The 13,903-nt window shown below is 44.1% G+C and overlaps 1 protein-coding gene across 1 annotated transcript in view; it reads right to left on the bottom strand.

Annotated features, from left to right (window-relative positions):
- Positions 1-7,501: 7,501 nt before the first annotated feature.
- The window catches only part of MTF1 (metal regulatory transcription factor 1), a 41,947-nt gene continuing 35,545 nt past the window's right edge, over positions 7,502-13,903 (bottom strand). The window contains exons 9-10 of the mRNA XM_066574809.1: positions 10,375-10,438; positions 7,502-8,489 (exon numbers count right to left, since the gene is read on the bottom strand). Of these exons, the coding sequence (XP_066430906.1) occupies positions 8,233-8,489; positions 10,375-10,438 (321 nt within the window). The 3' untranslated portion in view covers positions 7,502-8,232. The remainder of the gene's footprint in view (positions 8,490-10,374; positions 10,439-13,903) is intronic.

Here is a 13,903-nt window from a genome sequence, read left to right as displayed (position 1 = left end):
GTCAGTTTCTATCAAATGTCTGGTACAGCACGCAGCAGTATTGTGTCTGGGATTTCCACACAGATCAGCAGCAGAGGCTCCAATGCTGAGGTGAACACAAAATGTAGTTGTGACAGCCAAAGCAGAAGCCTTCAGTGATCCCTACTATCAGACGTAGTGACCTATGGTCCATTACAGTAAAATATATGACACCGTGTTCCAGTCAGACCTCCAATATTTATCAGTTTGCAGAGCAGGACGTATGAATGGTAGGAAAATTAAACTGCAGGAAATGCAAGAACAACTCAAACTTAATTCTCCATGTGCCCCAACATGAAAAATATTCAGTCTGTAACGTCTTGCCCCAGTCTCCCCAACATGTCCACTGTTAGAGTAGCACTTGTATCACGGATGCGTAGTCACTGAGCTGGGAAACCATTGACTGCAGCCACAAATACACCATGCTTCCTGTAATATCAGAGGAAGAAGATCTGATGAAATGGGCGGCTACCAAATTAGTCCGCCGGGTCCAATCCCGCGATCTGGAAAGGTGTTCCCGAGAGAACTCTGAACATCCATATTCCTATGTGGGGGATCCCCTTCTTACTGAAAGATGATGCTAGATTGTAGATCGGCTTCTTGGGGGATACAGGAACTCTTCTAACATGCCAAGGTATACGAGGTCAGTTACTGTATGTTCACCAAAAATAAACAGACTTCATTGAACCAAACATTCAATTCTGGGTTCTCTCAGACACGTTCCCCATATCGTGACAGATGAAATGTAGACTGTTGAGATGATCAAGTATTTTGGTAGTAAATTCTTGTCAATGTGGCTTATCATCTGGGTTCAGTTGTTGGACAAGTTGCACTATATAAGGATACATATAGAGCGGCTTATGCTTTACTCGCAGTGTTGTTGGCGGTATGTTGAATGGTCTTGATGTTTGGCAAATTTATTTCCCTAGAATTGAGTTTCTTTCACTTTCTCATTGGAAACACCTTGACAAGCACCCCCTGACTTTTAGAACCAGTCGTGTGAAACTTGGAATCACAGCATAGTGAGTAAGAACTTTAAAAGTAGTTAAGTGAGATGTATAATTTCCATATCATCCAACCCCCCTGCCATAAAATAACAAATAGTGATATACTCACCTCGCCCCGCTGGGTATTAGTGTATCTTGACGCCACCGGAAGCTAGGGGTTTAACAGGTCTGTCATGCAGGAACGCTTCTGTCACACCCCTAGCTCCCCATTAGGTCAAGTCGGCAAGGTCCTCGAGGTGGACGACAACATACACTAATAGCCATTCGCCACTCCACATACTGTCCTGCAGTATGTTGTGTGTCTGAGCCAAAATAATACCCATGCAGGCCGCCGGCGGTCCCAAAACTGTCCTCCAACGTATGGCAATGCCGCTGAGTAGCACTCACATGTGGGGCCCGGCCCGTCTCTGCTGTCTTCTCCCGTACTGAGCAGCCGCACGGACGCTAGGAGGGGTGAGAGGTGCAGGCTGTCAGTGCTGCTTTGTGACCGGCGAGCACGTGCAACGGTACAGCCGCGAGGGAGTATACAGCTGCAGCGGGGAGCCTTGGACAGAGGGAGGGAGGCGCGACTGTACAAGGATACAGCCCTCTCGGGGATAACGAACAGCTCCGCAAAACTGCCAACCAAGAAGCAGCAGCATCGGGACCGCAGGTGGGAAATTACAGCCACCGTGGAATAAAGAGCTGCAGCGGCGAGCCGGTCAACTGTGACACACGGCCTGGGAGCCACTCCTGCAGGCAGCAGGCGCACTCTATCACTGCTAGGAGCCGAGACCGGAGCCAGGAGGTAAGAGCACAATTTTAGTGGGCTACCAGGCCCTGCTGGGGCGACACCTATGCAGCCTATCAGCTTCAGGAGGTATGACACAGCTGTCAGTCTTGTCTCCATCAGGACTTCCTGGTGGTGTCAAGATACACTAATACCGCCCCGCTGTGTCCTGAACCCGCTGTTTGGGTACAGTTGGCAGTCCTGCCCAGTTTACAGGAAGTAACAGGCACTGTAGCCAATAATAAATCTCAGTGCTCAATCGCTGAGCTGTTATTGGCTGCAGCGCCTGTGACATCCTGTAACCAGGCTGGGGAAACCTGTAAATGTGATGTTAGAGGGGAAACCCAGAGTTGTGGTGCAGGACACTGCTGGAGCAGGCAGAGGTGAACATAAGCGGATTTTATTAAAATTAAACATCTCGAAAAACCCCTTTAAACTGAGTCAAAAAGCTCCCATTTATCAAAACTAGCCAGTTAACCCCTTAAAGCTACCAGATGTAAATTTACGTCTTGCAAATGCGGGGTATGTATGCAATGCTGCTGCTTCTTACAGCCAACACCTGCCCACAACAGCTCAAAGAAGCCGCACCGCTGATCAGAACCGTTAACCCTTTAAATGCCGCCATCAATACTGAAAGCGACATTTAAATGCCCCGACTGATGTTCGATGGTCTCACTGCCCCCCGCGATAATCTCAAGGGCTGCCATGACAGCCCTGAAGCTGCCACTTCAGATTGCCTATGGAAAATGGAAAGTTAAAAAAAAAAAAAAAGGCAGTGCCCTTAATGGGTAAGGTACTTTTACACAGGATGACTGTGGGGCGCCAACCTGCCCAATACTTGTCCCAGCGCTTATCTCTCCTCTGCTTTCACACAGCAGCGATATATCACTCACTGAATGGAGGCGGAGTGCCTTGGGATCTTTTCCAGCTGCCTGCCTCCATTCACAGTAAACAAGCAGCTGTTCATGTGTGAACTGCTGCCTGTTAACGTGGGTGGACAGTCCCTTAGTTTTTAGGTGACTCAGACAGGTGAGCAATTCTCGCTCACTTGCCTGTCTGATCCCATGTTTATAAGGGATGACAGTCACCCGTATTCACTTGTTTGCGCAATTACTCGGGTGACTGTCGACCAGTGTAAATAGTACTGTAAAACTGTCTGTGTTGCCCGTAGCAAGTAATCAGAGCTCTCATACTACTTTGGTAAACTGAGCTGTGACTGGTTGCTATGGGCAACAAAGACAGTTTTACTATTAGACAAGTTTGATAAATAAGGTCCAAAGTTCTTTGAGGTTTTTTTTCTTCCAGCTCTAGTTACAATCCATCATTTATAACTAAGGTCTCTCCCCCCTCCCCATTGCCGGCTGATGGCATCAATAGAAGTTCCCATAGAATCCTATGAGAGCTGCCGGCAAGGGGAACGGGAGAAACTTTAGCAACGCGAGCCGCTGCTAAACTCCCTCCCATCTCTCTTTTTTGGCAGCTCCCATAGGAGTCTATGGGAACGGCCGGCGTATTCCGGCAAAAGATAGGACAAGTCCTGGCTTTACCGGCTGTTCGTAAAAGCGGCCGGCCAGAATGTGCACTGTATGCGCTATCTTTTCCGGTCAGCCAATTTTACTCAACTGAAAATCGCCCATTTGAACAAACGCACTTGAAAGCTTCAGATGGCGGCGATTTTCAGTTGGCGTTTTAGTGCAGCAAAAACCAGAAAGTGAAAAAGTTTCCATCTTTTCTAATCTGACTATAGGGGCTGCAGTCTTACCTTTGCTGCACAGAAATGCTGACCCATAGACTTCTCTGGAATTATGTTTTAGGCATGCTGTGTGACTTGGTTATTATGCAGGGAGGGGAAAGAGGTGAGCTGTGACCATCAGCTATTGTGAATTATGGATCCTGTCTAATCTCAATATAGATGTTGCCTTTCATTGTAATCCTCCCTGTGATAATGAGAAGACTATTGAAGTGTTTTCTGTATAAATCAGGAAGTGTCAGACTATTATTAGGCTCTGTGGTCAGGATGAAAACTGCTGAATTTTTTTTTGTAATAAATCATGACAAAAATAAGTTAAAAAAACATGTATAACATAAAAACTTGACTTCTACAGTAGCTCATTTTCTGCTGACACATTCCCTCTAAGTCTCATACGCATGGAGACCGTGCCTGAGCAATAGGCACTCTGTACTGTATTATGCTTATGGGGAAAAATAGCTCAGAAAAAAGGGAGCCCAATGAAACGTCCTTTTTTTCTGTCAGATTCACACATTACGTTAAATACATGTATAATTTTGACGATATACAACAGTACAGTATGGCTCCATATAACGTGGTTTCCCCAAAATAAGCCCCTGTCTTATATTAAGTTTACCCCCATATAAGGCACTAGGTCGTTTTCCTTACCTAGCAGCCGCAGTCTGGGTCCCCCACCGCTGCTCTCCTAAGTTCTGTAGCTCCACCACACGTCCTGCACTCCTCGGCAGCCAACAGAACATCAGAGCCATCACTTCCTGGAGGGGGGATTTATGAACCCTGTGACCAAGAATTGATGTCCGGTCGGCGACCGAGGACTGCAGGAAGCACAGAGAGCAGCGGAAGGGACTCAGACAGCGGCTGCTAGGTAATCTTTTTTTATGTTGTCTAGCCAGGGCTTAGTTTAGGGTAGGGCTTATATTTCACTCCTCCCCTAAAAATAGCCAAAAATTAGGATAGGGCTTATTTTCAGGAAAACACAGTACTATTTAGTGCCTTTGGACTCTGAGGTTGAACCTAAACCATCCAAGAAAGAGACAAGGGTTAACGTTAGCAGAATTAAATCCATGTAGCACTAGGTAATTTATATATACAAAGCATTAATAAATAGCTCTATTCTCACAGTAGGCTGTAAATACAAATGGACATGTGCACAAATATAGATATTTACATATGGTTAAAGAGAATACCAGCTAAAAATCAGCTGGAACCGCATCTATAAGGCCCCGTTGTCAGCACATGGCAGAACACTGGTCAATGTGGAAAGCAATGGTCTGAGTTCAAGGAAAAAAACTACGTATATGAAGAAGTATATGTTATGTCTGTAAGTTTTCCCATTTCAGTACTTTATTTCCATCCACAGGATAGCCAATAATCTGATAGGTGGGCGACTGACTGCGGGGACCCCAGCAATCCCGAGCGTGGTGCAACGTAATGCCCCATGGGAACAGAGTGGCGATGGACATGCTCGACCTATGCTCAGCGATCTCCCTGCGTCCCATAGAACTGAATGGAGTGGTGATCACACATTCACATGGAGCTTTTGGGTGTTCCGGTCTTGGCATTGCTGGGGTCAGACTCCCAGTGATCAGACATTTATCTCCTATGGATAGGGAATAAGTGCTTCAGTGGGAAATCGCATGGATTAACTGCAGGTTTTCTGATGCAGAATTGCATGAGGAAAATCCTCAGCATCTTATTGCACAAAGTGGATGAGATTTTACTAAATCTCATCCACATACTGCAAAAAAAATCCATAGAAATCAGATTTTATTTTTTGTAGCGTGGATTTCCAGGGTGGAATTCGTTCTCTACAATGTATAGGGTGAATTCCATGGCAAATCCAAAGAAAAATCTGCTTTAAATCCACATTAAACACATGGGAATTTTGCAGCAGATTATATGTGGATTTTGTTGCAAAATCTACAGCGGAAATTCTGCTTCAAAACACCCGTCCTCTCTTCACACCCCCTAAATCTTCATCGTCTGACCTCATTTACTTGTCGGTACAGAACTGTGTGTGCTGATTGGTCAGAAGATATAGTTGGGGATTTCAGTTCTTTCATAAATAGTGTTATGACAGATTTGCTGCCTAAGGGCTTATTTACACGAGCGTATATTGGCCAGCCGATATACGCTTAAATCTAAGCATTTCCCCCCTTCCCTCTCCCTCACCGTCTCTCTCCTCCCCTCCAAGAGGTTTGCAATGGGAGTGGGCGGGGTGGAGCCAAGCTTCCTCCCCTTGTCCACAGCCAGCAATGGGAGTGGACAGGACAGAGCGGAGCTTAGCTCTGCCCCACCCCCTCCCATTGCAAACGCCAGAGTGGAGGAAAGAGGGGAATTGCTTAGATGGAAGTGTATTTCGACCAGCCGTGAAAACGTCGGTCAATATATGCTTGTATAAATAAGCCCAAGTTTCAGGTTTTCATGCTAAGTGTAAAATTGGTCATGTATTAGTAGAGCTGAAGCCAGATCAATAGCCTCAATTTGGGAATTCTGTTTTATTTACTTACATAGATAGTAGCTTTTTTCTGTTTATTTGTGGCGGCCATTATTGAAAACCAACAACAGGAACAGCAGCCATGCTGGTTGCTACTTTTGAATTGGGTAAGGAAGGTTCTGCTAATACTGTTGAGTGTTCTTGTGTTTGCAGTGGGCAGAGGGGAGTAAGCCACTAGCTGCGGCTCATCCCCAGTAAGAAGAAAGGGATGGGTTGGTAACTGCTCTCCTCTGAGTGTTGAGGGGCTGCCATACACCTGGAAGTCAGCTGGATTCTCCAAAATTGGCAGGATCAGACAAATTTTCCCTAATTTGTATGGGAGCTTTCAGTAACTAGTACTACATTGCATCTACATCCAAACAAGTATGGGGATGAGGGTGCATTCACACGAACGTATATCGGCTCAGTTTTCACGCCGAGCCGATATACGTTGTCCTCGGGTGCAGAGGGGGGAGGATGGAAGAGCCAGGGCCACGAACTGAGGCTCCCGCCCCCTCTCTGCCCCTCTGCACTATTTGCAATGAGAGGAGGCGGGACGGGGGCGGGGCTAAAGTCCTGGAATTGGCCCCACCCCCGTCCCGCCTCTCCCCATTGCAAATAGTGCAGAGGGGCGGAAGCCTCAGTTCGTGGCCCTGGCTCTTCCATCCTCCCCCCTCTGCACCCGAGGACAACGTATATCGGCTCGGCGTGAAAACCGAGCCGATATACGTTCGTGTGAATGCACCCTAAAGGACAGAATTTCCTTTCTGCAGGGCTACGTCACAATGTGGTTGTAAAAATGGCCATCACAAATGAATACAAAAACTCCAATATCTCTGTAACTAAAAGAATCAATTACAAAAAACTTTGGCCACTGCTCTAAAGCTGACCATGGGCATTAGATTAAGGGATTGATTGTACGCTGGATCATTCATACGGTCCGGTCAGCACCATGCTACACTGATGGCAGATCAGAGACATGTATGGCCTGCTGTACTTCTAGTAGTGTTTTTCATGGGTCCAGTGCCATCATCATGAATTTGAGGCATAAGCATTTCAGATACAGTTTAACATTAAGCCAACCATAACAATCAAAAGGGTCTTGTTCCATTTTGTTACAGGCAGCAGATCCACAAGCTACTTTGTATAAGCCATAGAGCCTGTACTACCTTCTGTATTCCGTATAGGAGATCCTGACTACAGCATTAATGGGGGCAATCAGAATCTCTTGTACCGAGCATGGTCATCAAGGAGGCAGAGCGAACACCATCGGCTGGCTATAACAAGGCAATGGAGCAGTAAATTATATTCAGTATATGGGATATTCAGAAAGAACGTCTTTACTGCCAATGGAAGGCACAATGTAACGATGCATCAGGTCCCTGAATACTTCCTAACAGCAATATCAGCAGAGCAGGTCATATACCACTGGTCCATACGGTCATGCCATTACATAGAAAAAAACACATCTTAAAAAGCAGTCAATATTAAATCAATGATTTTAATTTCAGTTTGATGGTTTGGTTGTTAAGAGTGTTAAGGGCGCCCCTTATTTGTGTACTAGCAGCTATGTTATCACAAGCTAATCCTGGTGGTGGGGAAGTATTGGCTCTGTTGTTGGGAACCCTCGGCCCGATGCTACTTTCTAATCATCACTTTATGTTATTGTTGGGTAAATATTTTCTTTTAAAACCAAAAATTGAGCATCTGGAATTTAGAAGTAACGAAGATGACGACTAACTGGGTGCAATAAAACCAATATCTTTCTTATATATCCGCCCCATTGTAAAATGTCTAGGAACAATATCTTATATAACCTGAACTCCAGTGACTTCTCGGTGTATATAAATATACATATATACACACATACCCCCTGAAATTAAACAAAGTGACTTATAGTGCAATAAAGCAATGGGTTACTGTGGGTACCCCAGCCGACAACCCTCATCGGGGTAAAGCTGCTTCTTTTTCGTCCACCGGGGGGTTTATACAATAGAAAGACTCTGCTGATCTACCAAAAATGTAACTGGATTGAATGTAGAGCTGTCAGTTATGTAGCCGGAGATGGATGATGTGTATTGCGAGTAAGAAGACTACAAAAATATTCAAATTAACAGTCCATTGGCTGATTTTCCAGTCATCTTGCAGTAAGGCTTCCGCAGGGACCAGAGAAGAGGGACAGGAAGTCTGAGATGTCTATAGACGGTGGTGTTCATGGCTGAGAGTCCGTAGAGTCCATTAAATGTTCACTGCTTCCTTCGCAAGGGGGTGGTGGAAGGGGTACAGTGTCAGGAAGGGAAGGCTCAGCTGCTGGTGGCGGATCACTGGTAGATTCCGAATTGGAACATCTTTTGCGCTTCACGGATGTCTCTTTAACAGAGTCTCTGCAGGCGCACTGACACTGACAGGACTCCTCTTGCTTTATGATGATAACCGGAAGGCTCAAACCAATCTGCTGCACGGTGTTACCTAAAAGAGCCAGGCAATGTTAGTATACCGAACATCGAACGCACACAATTACAATGGCGATGGAACGTCTGCACATTATAGAGTTTAGTTAAATCTTTGGTGAGAGCCCAGCAAACTTTCATAAATTACAATGGGAGTAAATTATAAACAGCACAAATCTATAACAAATAGAGATGAGCGAGCGTACTCGCTAAAGCACTACTTGTTCGAGTAATTTGCTTTATCCGAGTATCGCTGTGCTCGTCCCTGAAGATTCGGGGGCCGCCGCAGCTGACAGGTGAGTTGCGGCGGGGAGCAGGGGAGAGCGGGCAGGAGAGAGGGAGAGAAAGATCTTACCTCCGTTCCTCCCCGCTCTGCCCCGCAGCTTCCCGCCCCGCGCCAGCCCCCGAATCTTTCGGGGCGAGCGGGGAGATACTCGGCTAAGGCACATTACTCGAGCGAGTAGTGCTTTAGCGAGTATACTTGCTCATCCCTAATAACAAACCATGTCCCCTTGAGGACACGGCCATTTTTTTCTCCCCATTTTCTGTTTTTCCACCCCACTTTTTAAAAAATCATAACTCTTTTATTTATCAATAGTTACCTGAGGGCTTGTTTTTTGCGGGCCGAGCTGTATACTATATACGAGATGGTACTATTTAATGTACTGAAAAAACCTTAAGAAAAATTCTAAGGGGAGTGACATTGAAAAAAAATATATATATAATATTTTTTTTTTTTTTGCTGTACTACTTTTAAAATATAAAATATCTTAGGGAATAGAAATTTCGGCCGCCATTTTCTGATGGTCATAGCCATTATTTCTCCATCGACATAGTTGTGCGAGGGCTCATTTTTGCAGGACTCCTGTAGTCTCCATCGTACTATTTTGGAGTTAATATGACTTTTGAGCCATACAAGCTTTTTATTACATTTTTTCTCCAGATGGGTTGACCAAAAATACGCAATGCTGGCAGGTTTTATTTTTCTGATGATGTTGACCATGCGAGGTAAATGTGTTACTTTGATAGATTGGACTTTTATGAACGCAGTGATACCAAATGTGTTTTTTTTATATTCTTTTATTGTAAATATAGCAAAAGAGGGGTTTTAAAATTTGATTATTTTTAATAAGACTTTTTAAAACTAATTTTCGAATTTTTTTTTTTTAGTCCCCAGAGGGGAAAAGAACTTGCGCTGGTTTGATCGCTCCTGCGTATGATGTAATACCATAATATTACATTATACCACGATCTGGCATTCAATCTATCAAGCCACGCTATAGACATGGGTTGATAGGCAATCTGCAATGGGTAGCCCTGGAGGCTTTCAGAAGGCCCTCAGCATGACAACCAAACTGCACCACACGATCTCATCGTGGTGGGCCATTTGGGACCCCCTGAACCCTGATTGGGGCATTTAAATGCCGCTGTCAGAATTGATGGCAGCATTTAAAGGGCTAACAGCTAAGATCAGCGACATTGCTGATTGGAGCTGTTGCAGGCGGATGTCAGCTGTAAGAAACAGTGAAGCCCACATTGTATGGAGCAGAATCGACCCGCGATCCCCCTCTATACATACCCTGAACCTTCATGACATAAATGTACATCCTGATTGAGAAGTTAAAGGTGTAGTGCCACAATTGCAAGGTATTCCCTATCCACAGGCCATGGAATAACTTGCAAATCAGTGGTGTCAGACCACTGGGAATCCCAGGGATCCCGAAATCTGCATACCATGAGTTCTTTTGGAAAACCCGGGGTGTGCAGATACCAGGATAAACATGGATAGGGGATAGTAGTCATTAGTCGGAAAACCCCTTTAACTCTATGCTCATATTAAAAGTATGAATGTATGGACAAAATGGAAACAGTAGAGAAAAAAAAGTCATTTTGAGAAACTTTACCTCCGGTGCCAGTGAGTGGGACTGTAGTGGTGAAGAAGACCTTCTCTACCTTTGGAGCTTGCTGCTGTGTAAAGAAACAAAGGTCGTTACTTATTGTAAAGCGTGATTAGGTAGGATACAACACAAGTAGATCTTCATATTCACTTTTACTGTATCACTTCACACAACCAACCATTTTTCAAAGAGTGTTGATACAAAGTACAGCTAATTAGTGATTGCTATTAAAGGGCTCTTAAGGAGCACCTATTATGGTGGCCAGCTTCATTCAGATAAATGGGATAGGAGCCGGTGAGTATATTAGCAAGTTTAATATTTTTCATTTTTAAGCAGCTTCTGCAGATTCTCCACCAAAATTACGTATAGGCTGTGATAAGGGAGGTCGTGGTGTTACACCTGCCACCGGGTTTGGGGATATCCCACTCTTGGCAGTCTAATATGAGGCAAATTGGTTAGCATGTCCAGAGCAAACAGTTGGTTTCAAATTAAGAAAATGTCACTGAGCTTGGGATAGTGCGGTCTTACTGCCATATTAATAATAGTTACAGCTTACATGGAGGACCTATTTAAAGTTTGGTGTTGGGTCTACACAACCAGGTGATAACCATTGGATATTTTGCATTCGGTAGGCCAGGAGAACCTTGACACTTTTGAGTGCGGCTGCACATGAGCGTAATTCGCTGCAGGATACGACCATATGACAGTAGAGCAGCACACAGTAAGTACACGACGATATTGTGTACCTGCTGTGGGTTGCCAATTGCCACACACTATCTTGGCGTGTATTCATGCGTAATATGTGCCAAGATAGAGCATGCTGCAATCTTTATTGTGCATGTATTTTGCTCAGTGAGTAAATTGGCAGCATCGGAACCTATGGCAAGTTGGTACAGCGTATTCCACGCTCAAAACCCATGTGTGGAATATAGTGAAACCGTACATTCACATGAAGGAGCCCTGACATTTACAAATAAAACTTATATAATAAAATGTCAAAACAATTAAATACTAAGCTTCAACATTCAATACATTTTCACAAAGCAGATACATTGGCAAAATCCCACTCACGCAAAATAGTGGCTGCGTGCCCGAAATGTAACTTTTCATTAAAAAATTATATTTATGGCTAAAAGGCTGACCCACGCAGAAAACGAGATGCATATCTTCTTGAATCAAAACTTTAAGAGTTCATAGATACTATTTAGACCTAGGTTTCCCTGCACATACCTTCAGAAAACCACCAGCACTGGACGAACCAAATATCTTTTTTTTTTTAAATAGGAAATTACTAAGTAAAAAAACTAATCCGTAAAATATCTTTAAAATTAAGTGCCCCCCCCCCCCAACCCTATGTATTTCCTGAAAGCAAACAACAGGATCTAGTTACATCATAAAAGTTTCACCTAAAAGTCACATACAAGCAAAAATAGCATGAAAATAATAGATTGAGGTCTGCAAAGTTCAAATGAACCACAATCATCTACATCATTGAGCTTGTGCTCTCAAAAACACAGAGACAGACTAGCCCTCATCCAGAAACGTGTTAGGCTGCATGTCCACGGGCGATGATCCACCAGCGATAAATTGCCGACGGATCACGCTGTGTGAAGATTTCCATAGCGTTGCTATGGAAAGCTCAGTCGCGGAGTCCACAAGCGTAGAATCATAGCGATTCTCTACTTGCGGAATCTAAATCGCGGCATGCTGCGATTTTCCGCGGTGAGCCTATCTACCTATTAGGCTCACCGCAGAGACCTGGCAGGTCTCCCCCCTGGTGATGTTTGCAACGGCCGTGGACAGGGGGCCTTAGACCTATACACTGCATTCCGAAAACTACTTTGCTATAAAAATTTCTAATATATATTTTAGGAACACATAGCATGCTTTGTATACAAATACAACCCTTTCCAATCCAATTTGTATCCTGGTTTTCCTGGGGGGCTTACTCTTTTTCTGCCGTTATACAACGGCGCCATCTGCTGGCTAAAGCCAGTACTGTATGAGGTGACACCTTGGATAGGCTCCGACAGAAGAGAGGCTGGCAATATGCAGTAAGAGAACCCAGACGGATGTCTTCCAACCTTAGAGCTGTACAAACTTAAATCATAAGGTCTTCAGACGTCAGACAGTGGATTGGAAAGGGTTAAAGGGGCTTTCGCATTATTTACAATTTCATGATGTCAATTGTATCATTAGCAGCATGTTATAGCCAAATTACTCAAATACCTACAAACGTTCACTGAAAAGACCATGTTTTAATCAAAAGTGTCCAAATTGACACCACAGAAAATCTTGTTTTGTGGAAGTTGGATTTGTCACTTCGGTAATCATTATCATTATGACTATAGTGTGTATTAGCAATCAGCAGACTTTACGCCAAGAATCGGGTATGAACTATGTGACTTGACGCTTACCCTCTGTAGTTGAAAAACAGCCATAACTACACTGCAGCTCATTATTTTCAATACACCATAAAGTTGCTCTCCCACAGGCATCTGTAATGCTGCGTTTTTAACATTTCAAATGGGTGATGAGGTGCATTAAAAATCTCTGACTCCGGGGGAATATCATCTCTCCTTAAGGAGAGCACCTAGAAGGTGAGTGAGGAGACTTATAAGGCCATGCAAGCTCCTCTAAGAAATATATGCAAATAAGGAAGATGGAACAACACCTCTGCAGCGCCACCTATTGGATGGCAGCATTCCTGCAAATCAATGTAATTCCTAATCATTGTTCTAAAGACCTGTATAAAGGGTTGGACATTGATTTGAAGGAAGGCTGCCATTCAGCAGGTGGCGCTTATTTATAAAAATTGCTGAAACACACTAAAATAGAGCAGCCAGTATTAGAAATGCCGTGCTCCAAAGCTCGTCTGAGAAGCCCCCTTGAAATCAAAGTGTTTAGTGCACTGTTTAAAAAAACGGCCTGTGTGACAGTGGCCTAAGGCAAATAAACATGATTTTTGCTCATAGACATTGGGCTTACAAATGAATTGAGTCGAGTCTTGACCTCATTACATTTTCTCTCCACAAAGTATCCACCAGCGATCGCAGTATTTGTTTGCATAAAAACATTGATAATTATCATAAAGTACCTTATTTTGTTAATCTCCAAAAAAACAAATCATCGATTTGGGTGGTGTATTGAAATTAATGAGCTGTAGCATACTGTTTAATTGCGTATAGGGTATAGCACCGACAAACAACTGGGACATCCACAATGCAAGAGGAGGAAGACGAAAACCGAGGAGCGGGTACAATCTTCTCGGTGAAGACTTATCTAATGATGAGATGTCTCTACTCGAAACCCGTTATATCTGATTTGAAATCCAATAAAGGTATTGTCTTCAAACCATCTTGGAATTAAAGGGGTTGTCCCGCGCCGAAACGGGTTTTTTTTTTTTTTTCAATAGCCCCCCCGTTCGGCGCGAGACAAACTCGATGCAGGGGTTTAAAAAAAAAAAAACGGATAGTACTTACCCGAATCCCCGCGCTTCGGTGACTTCTTACTTACCTTGCGAAGATGGCCGCCG

This window comes from Eleutherodactylus coqui, chromosome 1 (genome assembly GCF_035609145.1).
Source record: "Eleutherodactylus coqui strain aEleCoq1 chromosome 1, aEleCoq1.hap1, whole genome shotgun sequence".
In the NCBI taxonomy this organism is placed as follows: Eukaryota; Metazoa; Chordata; class Amphibia; order Anura; family Eleutherodactylidae; genus Eleutherodactylus; species Eleutherodactylus coqui.
This window is presented reverse-complemented; position numbering and strand designations above follow the sequence as displayed.